At 39.3% G+C, this 14,325-nt stretch overlaps 1 protein-coding gene across 3 annotated transcripts in view; it reads right to left on the bottom strand.

Annotated features, from left to right (window-relative positions):
* PHACTR2 (phosphatase and actin regulator 2) overlaps positions 1-14,325 on the bottom strand; it is a 245,001-nt gene that overhangs the window by 199,599 nt on the left and 31,077 nt on the right. Inside the window, exon 1 of one of the 3 annotated variants that reach the window (XM_019488384.2) lies at positions 4,135-4,162. The exons of the other annotated variants lie outside the window; for them this stretch is intronic. Within the exon in view, the coding sequence (XP_019343929.1) occupies positions 4,135-4,147 (13 nt within the window). The 5' untranslated portion in view covers positions 4,148-4,162. Of the gene's footprint in view, positions 1-4,134; positions 4,163-14,325 lie in introns of those variants that run through there. 3 annotated transcript variants of the gene reach the window in all.

Below are 14,325 nucleotides of genomic sequence, written 5' to 3'. Positions count from 1 at the left end.
TTGGTGAAAATAGGGTATCAGGGCTTGGTTCAGGAACCAATCCCCCATTTATAGCATTGTTTCTTATGAGAAAATTGGTTCTGAGATACAATGTTTCGACTTAAGATGTGGTTTTCAGGAACCAATTGTGTCGCAAGTCTGAGGACTGCCTATAATCTGAAAAGTAAAATGATATAATCAATGCAGAGACTGACATTTTGGTTTGCCTAATTACAGTACTGTACATACAAATGACACAGCATCTCACTACAGACTCACTAATCCCAACATGAATGCCCCAACATCTTTCCTTATATCTGGCAAGTGTGGCAGTCAGCTGTGAGATACAAATATGAGTATTGTTTTCCTGAGTGCTACTTGTCTCCTTTAATGCAAACTTCTGATCCAGAGACAACGTAGTTTATTAAATTCTGTGTAGGGAGAGGACAATGCTTGTCTTACATATTTTTAGAGGAAGTCTAAGGTTAGGAATAGATTTCATATTTGTTCTGGACAGAAAAACTGCAGAATTGGCATGGCCCTTCCAATCAAGTTTTAGTGAGCAGCTTGAATGAACTGCCACTGTTCTGCACTTAATTCAATGACACAATCACAGAACAACTGTTCCGATGGACTTCGTAATGTCCTGTGACAAACTGTTGTTACTTCTTATCCCACAAACCTTTTTAGAGTTTGTCCTGGTATAATGGACGTGGACATCTGAACAACTACACTTTGTCCTGGGAGAAAACAGTTTCTCTCAGGACAAATGTGAGGTCTGTTTGTAGCCCAAAAATCACTTGGACAAATGTCTGTTCCTCATTCTCTCTCCTCCTGCTACCACAAGGATCCTACTGCTTTTCTTATTTACCTGTCTCCTGTGAATTATTCCTATCACTTCCATTTTAAGCATGGCTTATTGCCACTATTTGTGTCCCCAGACAGAGTGAGCAATAAAAATATGACTGCACTGTTTACACAGCCTAGGACAGGCTGTGTGTGTTGGGTGGTAGGTGGGGGTGGGGTTAGCAGGGTAACAATTATCATAGGATGTTTTCAAACATATGCTGGTAGCCATAGCTCAAAGGATAACATAACTGAATGCCTGTAGCTACATCTACAGAAATAACAATTGCCAAAACAGGTACCAAATATTGCTAGAACTGCCTTGACACTCCATACGCTATTTAATGAATATTTTATTGTTGTTCCAGGAAAGGCTTTTAAAAACAATACACAAGACAACAATAATGCAGAGCTGTCTCACTAATACAGGGCAAGAATCTAAGCTCTTTAATGTTTAACTGAAAGATGAACATTTTTAACAAGAGCATTCTTTCTTAAATATACAACATAGAATGACTGAAACAGGAAAAGGTGCATGCAGCTAATCCACTGGCAACACTGGCCTTATTAAAAACCAGTTTTGCCCAGAAAATTATTTTGGTGGCAGCACAGAGTGTGACTGATAAATTACAGAGATATATTTCTGTTATGCAGAGCAATAGTTGGAGCTCAGCCTAACAATTATCTGTGGTCTGACTCTGAAAGTCTATTTGGCAGAAGGATGAATTTAATAACTAAGGCCTGATTCACTGAAATTGATAACCAAATTGTTATTTCTAACATTCAACAGTTAAAATCAGCAGCTGGACTGAGGATTGTATAATTCTATAATGCCAGAAATAGCATCTATTTAGGAAGAATTCAGGCAGGTAGCCAGTCTGTACATATTGTTATTGTATTTGCCTTTAAATAGAGAAACTACCAAAGTACAAGTTAATTGGGTATTTGATTTTATTGTTACAGATATTTCAGACCTTATTTTTGTAGCAGCAGATTGATATATGCTCTGAAGCCAGAGCAAATTTCTGGATATATTCTGAACTGATTATAAAATGGGCACACAAATGCCACCAGAAGTCAATGGGCACTGGGGACCAGATTCAAAGAGTTATTTAGACATTCTGGGCAGCCGATTTCTATATATTTCACTAAATATCTTTGTGGATCTGGGCTTCATGCCCTCCTTATATCTAGGCTCCTTTGAAAGCCACAGTCATGCATATTTACATTTAAGAGCAGTCATATTTATGGAAAAAGTTCACCAAGGAAAGAAATGGATACACCTGACAAGCAGAAATGATGCTCATTTAGGACTCAGTCCTGCACAATTGAAGCCAATGAGAGTTTTGCTGTTGACTGCAGTGGGAACAAAATTAAGGCCTTAGCTATTACAGTGAGGGTTGTGGTGATATTTTATTTGATATATTTTTTAAAACTCCTTTTTACTCCATTATTCAAAGATTCAATCGTGTGTTTTATCTTCATAGTTACTGTTCTGAAATACAGAAAGTACTCGAAACAATTTCTGTACACTTTTTGCCCTGATTGTTGAACTTAAAGGTGTTCCGGGGCATATGAATACTAGCTGGGTATAGTTTTGCACACAGCAAGGTCCAACATTTTTTAAATTCCAAAATGCTGATGATAATAAAGACTGAGGAATCAGAACTTGGAACCTTCCTGAGGCAAAAAAAAGGATTTTGGGGGGGGGGGGGGGGTTGGAACCCTGTTTCTATGGTTTTCAGATCAGATATTAGCTTCCCTCCCTCCCTCCCTCTCTCAAAATGGCCTTTAAAATAAATCTGACTCATTCTGAAAAGGCTCTTATAGCTGGATTAAAAGTGATAGCTCTGTCATGACTTCAATAGTATTAATTGTTGATGCTGGAGTGTTTAAAACCAGGAGGAATTAGCAGCTCTGTCTATTATGGTATCTCTTGCCTACAGGCTTCTATATTGTACTGAAGGACCCCTCTCACTTTGAAAAATCTGCCTAGTCATGGAATATTAAGCATATGTCATTGTCTTCTCCTCCAGATCTACTGAGATCTACTTAACAGACACCCAAAACACTGAGTGCAAAGACTGTGGTCCTCAATCTTCCCATGTGGTTTATTTCATAAAACCTCATGTTATATTTACATCATTTCTGTTTATGAATTCATGGATAGTTGATATAGGAAATACTCTTTTATTTTTTGGTCGCAAAACGAGGACTTCATGGAAATAAAAGCAGCAAAGTCTTCTAACCTGTTTATACTTCTTTCATCTACAGAAGTATATCCGGGATGAAACTGGCCAGTACAGCTTAAAAGACAGACTTATGAAGAATGTAAAAAAAAGAAAGTACAGCATTATCCTTGCAACCTCTTCTTTCAAATTAATTATATAGCCGTGTTTATAATCAGGAAACAGACAAATTTACCTCTTTAAAGTTCACACAAAGCAAACTAAATTAATTAAACAGGTTTAATAGGCACTGAATCCACTGCAAACTATGCACCTATTTTTATGCTGGCAGTAATAAATCTATGAGCAACAGACACATCCAACTTGCACTACAGTCAAAGCAATATGCAAAATATGTATCACTAGGAGCCCTCTTTTATACTGATCAATATTATAACATAATCTAAAGATGAAGTGCAAATGGATTATTTGAACAAATGAATAAAACTCATAAAGCTATTATTGTGTATACCTGCTTTGAACCCCTTAGAAGCATTACAGGCAAAATGCTGTAAAGTTGAGACCGCAAAAGAAACAAAAAGTGCAGATATTCAGTGTTTTATAGTCTATTTATAAAAACTTAACTGTTGAGAGAGCAAAGTGTTATACAAAGTAAAAACATCTTAAAATAATAAATGGATATGATGTGTAAAAAGGTAAATGGATATGATGTGTATAAATACATTTTTAGTTTGTTCTATTAATTACCTATAAACATCTTTTTGAAATCTGTTAAAGATTTTTTCATTAATTGTATTAATTTCTCTCTCCTCCAGTGAGGTATAAAAGGATCACAACCCACACTTCCTAAAGAGATTCAGAAATAATACTGAAGTCATTTAAAGATTAATTCTGCATTACAATTTTAGTCACATTTCTAAGAAACTCAAACTTCAAAAGAAAAAACTGACTCTTAAAGGGTTAAAGAAATGTGCCACATTTTAATTCCATTTAATAAAGGGCATTTTTAAGAGCAGGACTAAGAAAAGCCAAAGAAACCAGCCTCCAGTAGCAAGTTAGAGAAGATGCAAATGAACCCTATAGCTTAACTAAGGATGAAAATCTGTTTTCTTTCACTTACCAGCATTATCCATTTTTCCCTTCAGTATTCAAGAGCAGAGATCTACAGAAAAGCAGCCGGTGCTGCTCTCCTTCTCTCTAATGAAGCTCACTGCCCTTCTCCTGATTATTAGACCTTGCTGGCAGTCGGAGTATACTTCATGCACTGACTGCAGTAGACATCACTAGGAAATTTATATCTCCAAGGATGACAAACAGCCATTAGCTCCATTATAGGCTGATTAAGACTGTGTGAGCCTATCAAGTGGATACTTGAATCCTCCAGGGTTTTCACCTCATCAGGGAGAAAACAAAAGAACTCCAACCCTATATAATACTGAATATATATTACTGAAAAGTGGAAGTGCTGTTTTAATAAGGCCCTGTATAAAAGGTAGGAAGCTCTAAAGAAAAAAGTGATAAAGTGGAATGACTATTCTATCGATGGCATAATGACAAAAGTTTTGATGAAAACAGCAGTTTTTTTTCTTAGCATCTTTCTTTGACCAAATGTTATATTAAAGAGAGGCTAGACTGAGATTCATTACCTCTGGCTATGCTATGTAAGTTCCAAATCTAATGTTCCAAACTGTTTACCAGAAATGCTCTGTAGCTTTATCGACATGCATTTGCAGACAAGCAATTCATGCAGTTGAGACATTAATTATTATATTGTTTTCTAGCTAAAAGTAAATAAAGATCTGATTTCATTCCTACTGCTGTTAAGGGTAGAAATTTTCATTTGCTGGCAGCAGGATCAGGACCAGCAAAAATGAATGACAAACATAATGCCAGCTACAAACATTGTGCTTTGTTTTCTATAGTACTATTTGAGTTGTTAATGCTGAGGGACTTCTCATGGCAACCTCATATGCCTTCCACAGAATGGGAATGCTTTTTAAGCATTTTCTCTGTTTGTCTCCAGAAGTTTTCTTTTTAGAAATGAGATACATTATTATGTTTAACCAGAAGTATCTTTTTTTCTGCCAGACACAGGCTAAATGGCTTCAATACAAAAATTAGATGAGTTCTATGTCTAACTCTGGGTACAGTCATAAATCACAACTGTAGTAACAGTGAAAGATATCAGCTGATATGATGCAACTATTATATCAGTATGACTCTAATGATACAAGTGTAGCTAAACCTCTCCAACTCTAATTCTGCTTCATCCACAGTCAAACATAGGGTGATTTAGATAATTTATATTAGTATATGCAGATTTAACAGATCATAACAGCTGCTGCACTCTCCCAAGTGGCAACTCATTGTCATGGACCTACTATATGACTTTGGGTGAGGCGCTCGCTCTACCATGGTTTCCTCATTTGTAAGCAAAAGATCATTATACTGACCTGCTTTTGTAAAGTTTGCTGATGATAGATAATGCCACTTAGCAATGAAACTATGCAACTGCCACGAAGTATTTTTCGGCTATAACCCGCATCATTTAAATAACTGGTGGTGCTATGCTAATTATCTGTGGGATTACAAAGCAAAAAAGATCCTTTTTGTGTCTTATTTTTATACAGCATTCTCTTACCCCTCCCCCCCCACCAATTACTGTATTACAGGAACAGCAAAATATGTCTTTCCAATTATTTCCACCCTTACTTTCCCTCTTTTCTGTTTTTTTTAATAGATGCTTCGAGTCCTGGTCTATTTACATTGATTAGGAAGGAAAGAGAATCAACTGCTGAGAACTAATACCCTCAGCAAGAATGGCGAATATGTAAGGCACAGTGGATATATTCAATACAGCAGAAAACAAGAGGCAAAGAAATTACAAATCAGTCACACTTCATATTAAAATTATATTTCTATGTGGCTTGTAAAGACCTTATAAATGAGTAGTAAATGTCAGAAGTATGCTGCAATAGTATAAAGGGTATCAAACATACAGCCTGCATCTGGCCTACGGAGATGGGTCATTTGGCCCACAGGGTCATTGCCTCAGCTGCCGGGGCTTCTGTGGTAGTGGTGTTTATCCTGACAACTGCTGGACCTGCTGTTTTAGTGTGGTACTAGAACCCAGGGGGTTAAGTCTGTCCCTTTCCCCACCACCTTACTCACCATTGAAATCAGAGTTTTCATTTGCTCCTGGTGACTAAAATTGGCAGTGAGGGAAGAGGGGGAGCTATCAACACTGTCATTAACTCCCTGGGTTCCAGAGCTATGCTGAAACTGTGGTTCTAGCAGTTGCAAGGATTCATGGCACCACTGCTGCTCACGGACTATCTGGCCTGTAGGAAGCCCCACAGTCTATAGGACCAAATGAGTTTGACACCCCTGTTGTAGAGGATTATTATGTGTATATCGCTACAAAGTGTTACAAATGCCAGAGCTAATAAATAGCCTGTTCATCGGTTGCACTCGTTATTAAGTAATAATATATCAATGAATGTGGGTCATCTGGGTAATATACAATTGTATTCATTCATTTGGGTTGATCTGATGAAGCTGTTGTACCACTAAATGTCTTGGCTTATGTATGGAGTCACTAATTTGATGCCAGGGCTGTGTTCTACATCTCTCAGACCAGGGCCTAAAAAGAGTCACTCAAAACATGATAGGGCTTCCATCTGAATGGGCACACTTTGAGACAATGAGATGTTTACATCACAGAAATCGTTTTCTCCAACTTCTCTTCAGGCACCTGAGGTTTGGAGAACAGAATTTCAGAGAAGAGCAAAGAATTCATATGTTAACACTGGGTCTTCAAAACCCCAGAGCTCAAGAGAGTTGGGGAAACGTTGAAGTACTCAGAGACATAAGATGCACAGAAAGGGAAGCAGAAGAGAGGAAGGAATTTCCACAGCAGAAGGCTCCTATATAACTCTGGGGAAGAAAAAAACCCTAACTGAACAGGAGACAGGGACTTCATGATTTAGAGAGTCCATATGCAGGATCTGCACCAGATGTGTACCTGTGAGTCCTTCTTTCTTTCCATTATCAGACAACCTTGCAGAAATGAGCTGCAAGCCAGAGTTTCTATAAGCTTGGACTTCCTACACATTGTATATTCTAGCTACAATAGAGTCACTACTAGTCCTGGGTTCCTAAGGCAGATAGGCTACCATGCCCCATTTCTATGAAGGAGTATCAGGTAATTAGCTTATGCTTAGGAAGTGTGTCAGAGAGATCAAGGAAAGAGCCAAGAGCTGCACCTGTACAGACCAAGAGAAGCTTATGAATCATAGGCCTAGTGTGGTAAGACCCAACCCCAGCCACATGTGGAATAACCAGGTGGAAAGGCTCTAGCAAGGTAGTGTGACAGTTATCCCTTTATCAAAATATTAGTAACTCATTAACCCATTGAAAACAGTTTGTGTGGATTCTAGCATAGGTGGATCTAGGATTTTGAAAAGGGGGGTTCAAATGGTGTGTTGCATCATAACATAAGACGTTTTTCTCCAGTTAAAAAGAAATTAGATGGTTTCTAGGACTATATTATTCCATTTAAGATCAAAGCAAAAACAAATACAACTCTTCGAATGTACATTACATTACTATTATATATAAAAAACAAACTAGGCAAAAATTATCAAGTCCTGTAGTAATTAAAAGTTAAATATACATCTGTTTTTCAGATTCAGAAAACAAAATTTGGCCTTCTTGAGCATCCTGATAGTGCATCCAATGCTTCACTGAAAGTTATTTTCACAGCTGAGTTAATGCTCATCTGAGTTCATGTTTTTAGCTAGAGTTAATAAGTCTTCAGCGCTGTTAAATAGGAGCTACACTACCAGAAATAACTAACAGAGAGTAGAATTGGAGAAGAAAGGATAGCTTGATTTGTGGAACATCAAGACCATTAAAAAGAAGAGAGGGTTGTTAACACCTGTGGAATGAAGTGCTTAGAAGGAATCAGCTAGCTGATGATAATCCATGAAGTCAATTGACTCTCTCACTGCTTCCTGAATAGAAATACTGCTGCTGCTGCCAGGCAGTTGGTTTTAAACTTTACATAGATCAGCAGTCAAGGGATGGTGCAACTGTGCCACGGCACCCCCACTTGGATCCACCCCTGGATGCTAATCTGAATTGACCCATATTTCTTTATATCAGTGAACTGAAAATACCTCCATAAGAAGGAAAAGGGGAAATTGCAGAAAGAGAAAAGTTGCAGATTGATCAACAACTGTAACAATATTACAGGTTTCTTCTTAATGAGAAGATACGATCAGATGTAGCCATTAAAGGATCAGACAGACATCTCATTTTCAGTTTGGTTTCTAAAACTACCATGCTTTAACTACTGATTCTGATGTGCCCTACCTTACATCTCAAGAGCTGCTTGAAAAATAGAGGGTAAATTATGATTTTTTCCCATTTTTTTCTGCATTTAAAACATTTAACTAATATTTAACTAACATTTAAAATTCTGGCACTGGTACTATGTTTACCATTTTATTCTGTTTTGCTTTAACATAACAATAATCATTTGAATTTCAGGACAGAACAAAACCATTTTTGTCATTCAATCAAATAGTACTGTTTACTAATGACAAACACTGAATGCAAATCCTTGCTGTCCATGGTGTTATATGATGGTAGGACTGTACTTGTGTCTTCAGTATGACAGAAGGCCAAGAAGTGACTGAATGGAGTTTTCGGTTTTTTTCAGAGTACTCTTAATGTCTCAAGTCAATTTAACAGACTCTGCTGCTTTTATATGGCTGAGGAAAACATATGAGAGTCAGGCATATTAGTCATTAAGGGAAACCTGTGTCAACTGGAATTTATAGGATAGCTCTTATTGATGTCAATGGATTTTGGAAAAGGCCCGCAGATTAATACTGTGAGCAGTTTTACCATATTCACTGGCTGTGTCTATATGAGACACTGACTGCACAGTAGCCCGATATTACTGCACAGTAGCATTGCATGGCAACAACCATGATGCAAGACTCAGGTTACTGCACAGTCATTTAGTACTTGTACAAACTTGCTCTCCCTTAGTAAAAAACAAGTACTAAATGATTGCACAGTAACGACTGCATAGTCAGCATCTCATGTAGATTTGGCCACCGGATGGTCTAGTGATTAGGACAATATCTAAAACTTAAGTGATTTAGATCCAAATTTCCTTTGAACAACTTAACCTCTTTTATCTCAGTTTTCCATCTGTAAAATGGGTATAATCACCATTTGCCACTGCACAGGGGTGTTGTGAGGATAAATACATTAACAACTGCAAACATTAAGATACTACAATGACAGGAACCATATAAGTACCTAAGATAGGAGTAATAAACGCTACCACTTAGGGCTAGGTACAGACATTCAAAAAGCCCAAGGCAGAATTGATCCAAGTTACATGGTTTCTGTAAGTGGCATAGTTTAGATCAGTACCAAACAGAACACACATTTACCCTTTGGTTGTAGGGGCAAATCATAAACTGGGGTCTGCTATTTTTAAACCAGTCTGTGTGCTGAATTTCTGTTCTGTTACAGGTATAGACTGGTTTCCAATCACTTACTGGTACAAGTGTAATGTCTGTATCTGGCCTTAGTGATCAGTCAGGAATTGTGATACTCCACCATTTCTCATGAATTTTCTCTCCTGCTGTCTGGCAAAGGTGACCTGATTCCACGGACAAATAGAGAAAGGATGCTCTAGTGAACAGGATTGGGAGCCAAGACATTAGGGCTCTGACACACTTTGTGTGTCACCCTTGGGTAAATCATGTACCCAAGCTATGCCTCAGTTCATCTCCCTATAAATAAAGATAGCTGTTTAGAGTCAGATACAATACTAGCAACCAGATATCTAGGTGGACTGAAGCACCTAAAATTTCACCCTCTTGAGTCCCCAAAAGGAAAAAAAATAACCCACCAGCGCAAAAGATGAACAGGCCTATTTCCTCCTCCTCCTTTTTTGTGACTGAAACCTAAGGCTGAGTAGACACATTAATGTTTCAGCAGGAAACTGGATTTGTCCCTTACCTCACAATAGGATCTGGCCCTTACCTCACAATGGTATTTAGATGCTTAATTAATATTAACAAATCACACTGTGATCCTTGAATGGTAACATATGGAAATACAGAGTCAGTACTAGTAATCTGTCTTTTTTATTTCCACATTCGTGAAGACTTCCATGTTTGAAAGTCATTCGTACATAGGCACACTGGGAGGCACCTCAAACAAGTATTGATCTGTAAGCACACGAATAGTGAAGCTAAGCTCACGCTTATAGCTACATTGGACCGGACCTGAACGCTCAGTAAAACTCTAGTGCACTGTTTTGCTTTAAATCTTTGCAACAGCTAACTGCATCACAACAGCATGGAAAAGGAAGCAAGCACTATAGAGTACTTGCTACCCCCCCACCTAGTGCAGGTGTGCAGGCTCCAGCAGCAGCACAATAGCATGTTGCTTCTTGCTCAGAACCAATTCAGCTTGATAATGTCATTTATCTAATGCTGTAAGTGCACAGTAAGCTTTAGAGTGCTAAACAGAGAACAGAATTCCTGCAATCTAAAGGCATAAAAAACAGAGCCAAATTCTCCTTTCAAACTGGTTAGAATCAGAAGTAACACCACTGAAGTCAACAGATTTATGCCCAAAGAAAACATGAGAGGAGAATGGAACCCATACAGCAGTGCGTGGCTTCGTAGGTGGGAAGTTTCGCAGAACAGATGGATGTTCAGAAGGAGCAGAAAGGGGCTTGGCAATGTTAAAACTGGGGGAAGAGGAAGTGGAAAGGGTGGTATGAAAGACACCAGAGATGGTGTGGATAAAACATAGAGGCATGGGAAGAGGTCAAAAAAAAAGCTTGAGCATAGTGTGGAAAAAGGGGTTTGGCAGGAGATGAAAACAAAAATGTAGGCAAGAGAGTAACCCCCTTAAACATGGTGTTATGTAAGTAAACTATCTTAATTCTGAATCATAACCTTTAAGAAATGCTCACATCGAGAAAGAATTAGAACAAGTGTTCACGTCTCACTACAAATATACATTTGTTAGAAGGAAGGAAGAAAAGGAAAATTATTTATAACAGACAGACAAGCTCACTCTCCCACGAAGGAACAATGTATCAACAAATTCACAGGAAGAAGTGTGAAACATTATGTCCTGTGCTCTTGAAAAGCTCTTTTTCCTGCTTTATTTATTTATTTTTTTAAATAATGTTCTGCTGCTGTGCCAGGTAGCTTTGTGTGTGCATATTTAAATATGTGAAAGTAAGGCACTCACTAGAAAATATTACATACGAAGAGTTCAGGCTCGGTTTAAACTGGGGAATTTAAACCAAATAGTTCCACCACTGATAACAGGAGTTCAGCTTCACTAGTAGCATTTTTACTACTATGTCATCTCAACCTGGTCAGAGCCTTTGGGAGTTACTGGCAAGATAGTTTGCTCCAGAGCACATTTAAATCCACTAAGAGTGATTAAGCTTAACTCACTTTGGGTGTATCTGCACATGTGCTTTACTAGTATTAGGGCACAGTAAATTCACTCTGCTGTAAGATAGTACTATCGGGGACAGTACTATCTAACAGCAGTCATTTATTATGCTGAAACACATGTGTAGATGGTGACCGGGTTGGGGTCAGACTGCTGCCTGCCGCCTAGCCACATGGCTCCACAGGGTCAACACCCTCATGCCCCAGCCACCCAATGCCACCACCATAGGTGACTGGTGTCAGCAGCCGGGGGGGGTTCCCCACAACCAATCTCACTGGCCGGGACAGGGTGTCCCCCCCCCCCCGTGGCCGATCGCAAGGTGGCCAATCGTTGTGGCCAATTGGGCAGGGGGACACTAGTGCTCCTGCTTGCCCCCCTGCCCATCACCTAAGCGGCAAGTGCACCCAGTCACGGGGAGCACCGGCGCTCTCAGGGGGTGCATGTGCACTCCCGTGCATCCCCTAAGTGTTGCCACTGGCCACCACCCAGAGCCCAGGGCTGACCTCTTGCATCCCATGCCAACACAGGTCTGCTCCGCCTTGGCTCAAATTACTACTGACCTGGGTATACATGTAGACGCTGTGCCTGGGAATAGCTTACTCTGGCTTGAACTGCTTCCAAGGTAATTGTTTTGCCTAAGTTTCACATGCAGAGCACCCACTGTGGTAAAAATACTGGAAGCCTTGTCTGCACTAGGGCTTAGCTCTACCTTCTCTCAGCTTTAAAACACCAATGGAACATATCAGAGCGGGGACATCAAACTTATTTGGGGCCCAGGGCATGGCAGCAGCTTCCATGAAGGGTCTCACAGTGGCAAGTGGCCTAGAGATGGGGGTCTGGTGGCAGAAGTGTCCAGAGAGGGGACCCAGGGGCAGGGATGTCATACCAGGCTCACCACTGGGTGCACCTATACAAGATGTTTGCTACAGTTGCCTAATTAGCTCCTCAGTAAATGTCTCAGCATCTACACTTGTGGCTCTATTAGGCTGCAGGAAACTAATAAACTCTGCAGCAGGGTACTACTTATAAATCAAGTACTATCATGCTGTGGACTTCTTTTGTGTGCAGCAATGCGTGTGTAGATGATGACCCAGCTGGCTGAGGCATGAGGATGCTTCAGTGTGGGGGCTGCCTGCCAACTAGTCCCCACACTGAAGTACCTTTGTGCCCCATGCCAACCCTGCAGCATGTTGAGCCAGGATGAGGCAGCTACAGACTGGCAGGCTGACCCCCAGTGCCCCCTGCCAGTCAGGGTTGCTCCGATTTGGCTCAGTGTGCTGCAGTCCCAGGCCCACATGTAAACACGGCTCCCAGGAGCAATAAACTCCAGCATATATCAAGCTGGAGTTTATTGCTGCGCATTAATATGCAGGTGTAAATGTGCCCACTGACAGCTAGGTGGTGTCAAGGAGTACCAAATTCTGCAGCAAACCATGCCCCCTGCAGGCCACATGTTTTACACCCCTGATCCAGAGCACAGGTTAAGGCTCCCCTCCCTGTTTGTTGGGTTTCTCTTAATTAACATTGTTCATTTTTGTCACTAGATGGTTTGACATGAAAATCTTCCTGTGCTGAACTGCCAATGATTTTGATGGGAGTTGTCTACACAGAGGTCTTGTGTTACTGAAGCTTGAGAAAGCATCTATTCTCAAAATTTTAATGTAAACTCTAGGATATTATGTTTAAAGATACAAAAATTGTTCTCCATTTTAGATTCTTATGGAGTTGCTTTTGTTAAAAGAAAGAATTGAATTGGAAAAGTAAATAGCCACTGGAAGAATAAGGCTACGACTTGGACAAGCATAAAGAGATAACGTCCTCTCTTCTTAATATAAAAAGACTTAAGTGGTCAATAAAACAGCCTACAAGCCCCTCAGCAGCTCTATTGTATACATCTAGCCATTACATTCATTCCCTATGGTGTTTACTCCTTTTACAAATGCAATATAACATTCATATTAATGAATAAATTTAGATAACATTAAACACTTACCCTGTACTCAAAAATAAAATATCTCCTCCATCCCATATTAAAAATAAATTACATGTTACAAACACATACATTAAAACATACTACAATCCTAATGAAAACAGAGATGAACCAGATGGCCACAACAGTCCCTTCTAATCTCAAAATTTATGAAAATCTCTGAATATTGAAGACATTTTTTAACAGTTTGTGTTTATGTAACAGGCAAATGTAAAACCTGGATCTAGATTTGTACCTGGCTTGTTGAGCTCTGACTGGTAAAAAGGCACATCGTCTCCTATACTTGACTAGCACCCTGACAAATAAGGATAGTTAGTACAAATGACACCTTTACAAAGTGTTTTAGAGAGAAATGTATAAAGTAAACATATAGTTAAAGTTCAAAGAGGAGAAAATAAGAGTACTCAAAGGCTTTTTAATCCACCCGATAAAGGCCTAACAATGAACAACAGCTGGAAGCTTAAGCCAGACAAATTCAAATAGAAAAAGAGGTGCAAGTATTTAATATTAAAGGGGATTAACCACTGAACAAACTAGTAAGGGAAGTAGTAGTTTCTCCGTAAGTCTGGGTGTCTTTATGGTTTCAATTTATTGGGCTCAAAAAGGTACCTGAGGAAAATGTAGTGTCCTGCAACTTACAAGTAGGGTCACACTAGGTGATTTAATGGTCCCTCTGATCTTGAACTCTATGAATCCATGAAGGAAGCATGACCTTTAACTGCCCCCTACATCTTTGCTGAACTGAATTATCAGATCCTTCTGTCAGGCATTACCTTTTAGTTGTTGGAATGTATTTAATATATTTACACA

The sequence above is a fragment of the Alligator mississippiensis genome, chromosome 1, assembly GCF_030867095.1.
Source record: "Alligator mississippiensis isolate rAllMis1 chromosome 1, rAllMis1, whole genome shotgun sequence".
Classification (NCBI taxonomy): domain Eukaryota; kingdom Metazoa; phylum Chordata; order Crocodylia; family Alligatoridae; genus Alligator; species Alligator mississippiensis.
The sequence above is the reverse complement of the archived record's forward strand: the minus strand, read 5'-3'. Positions and strand labels throughout refer to the sequence as shown.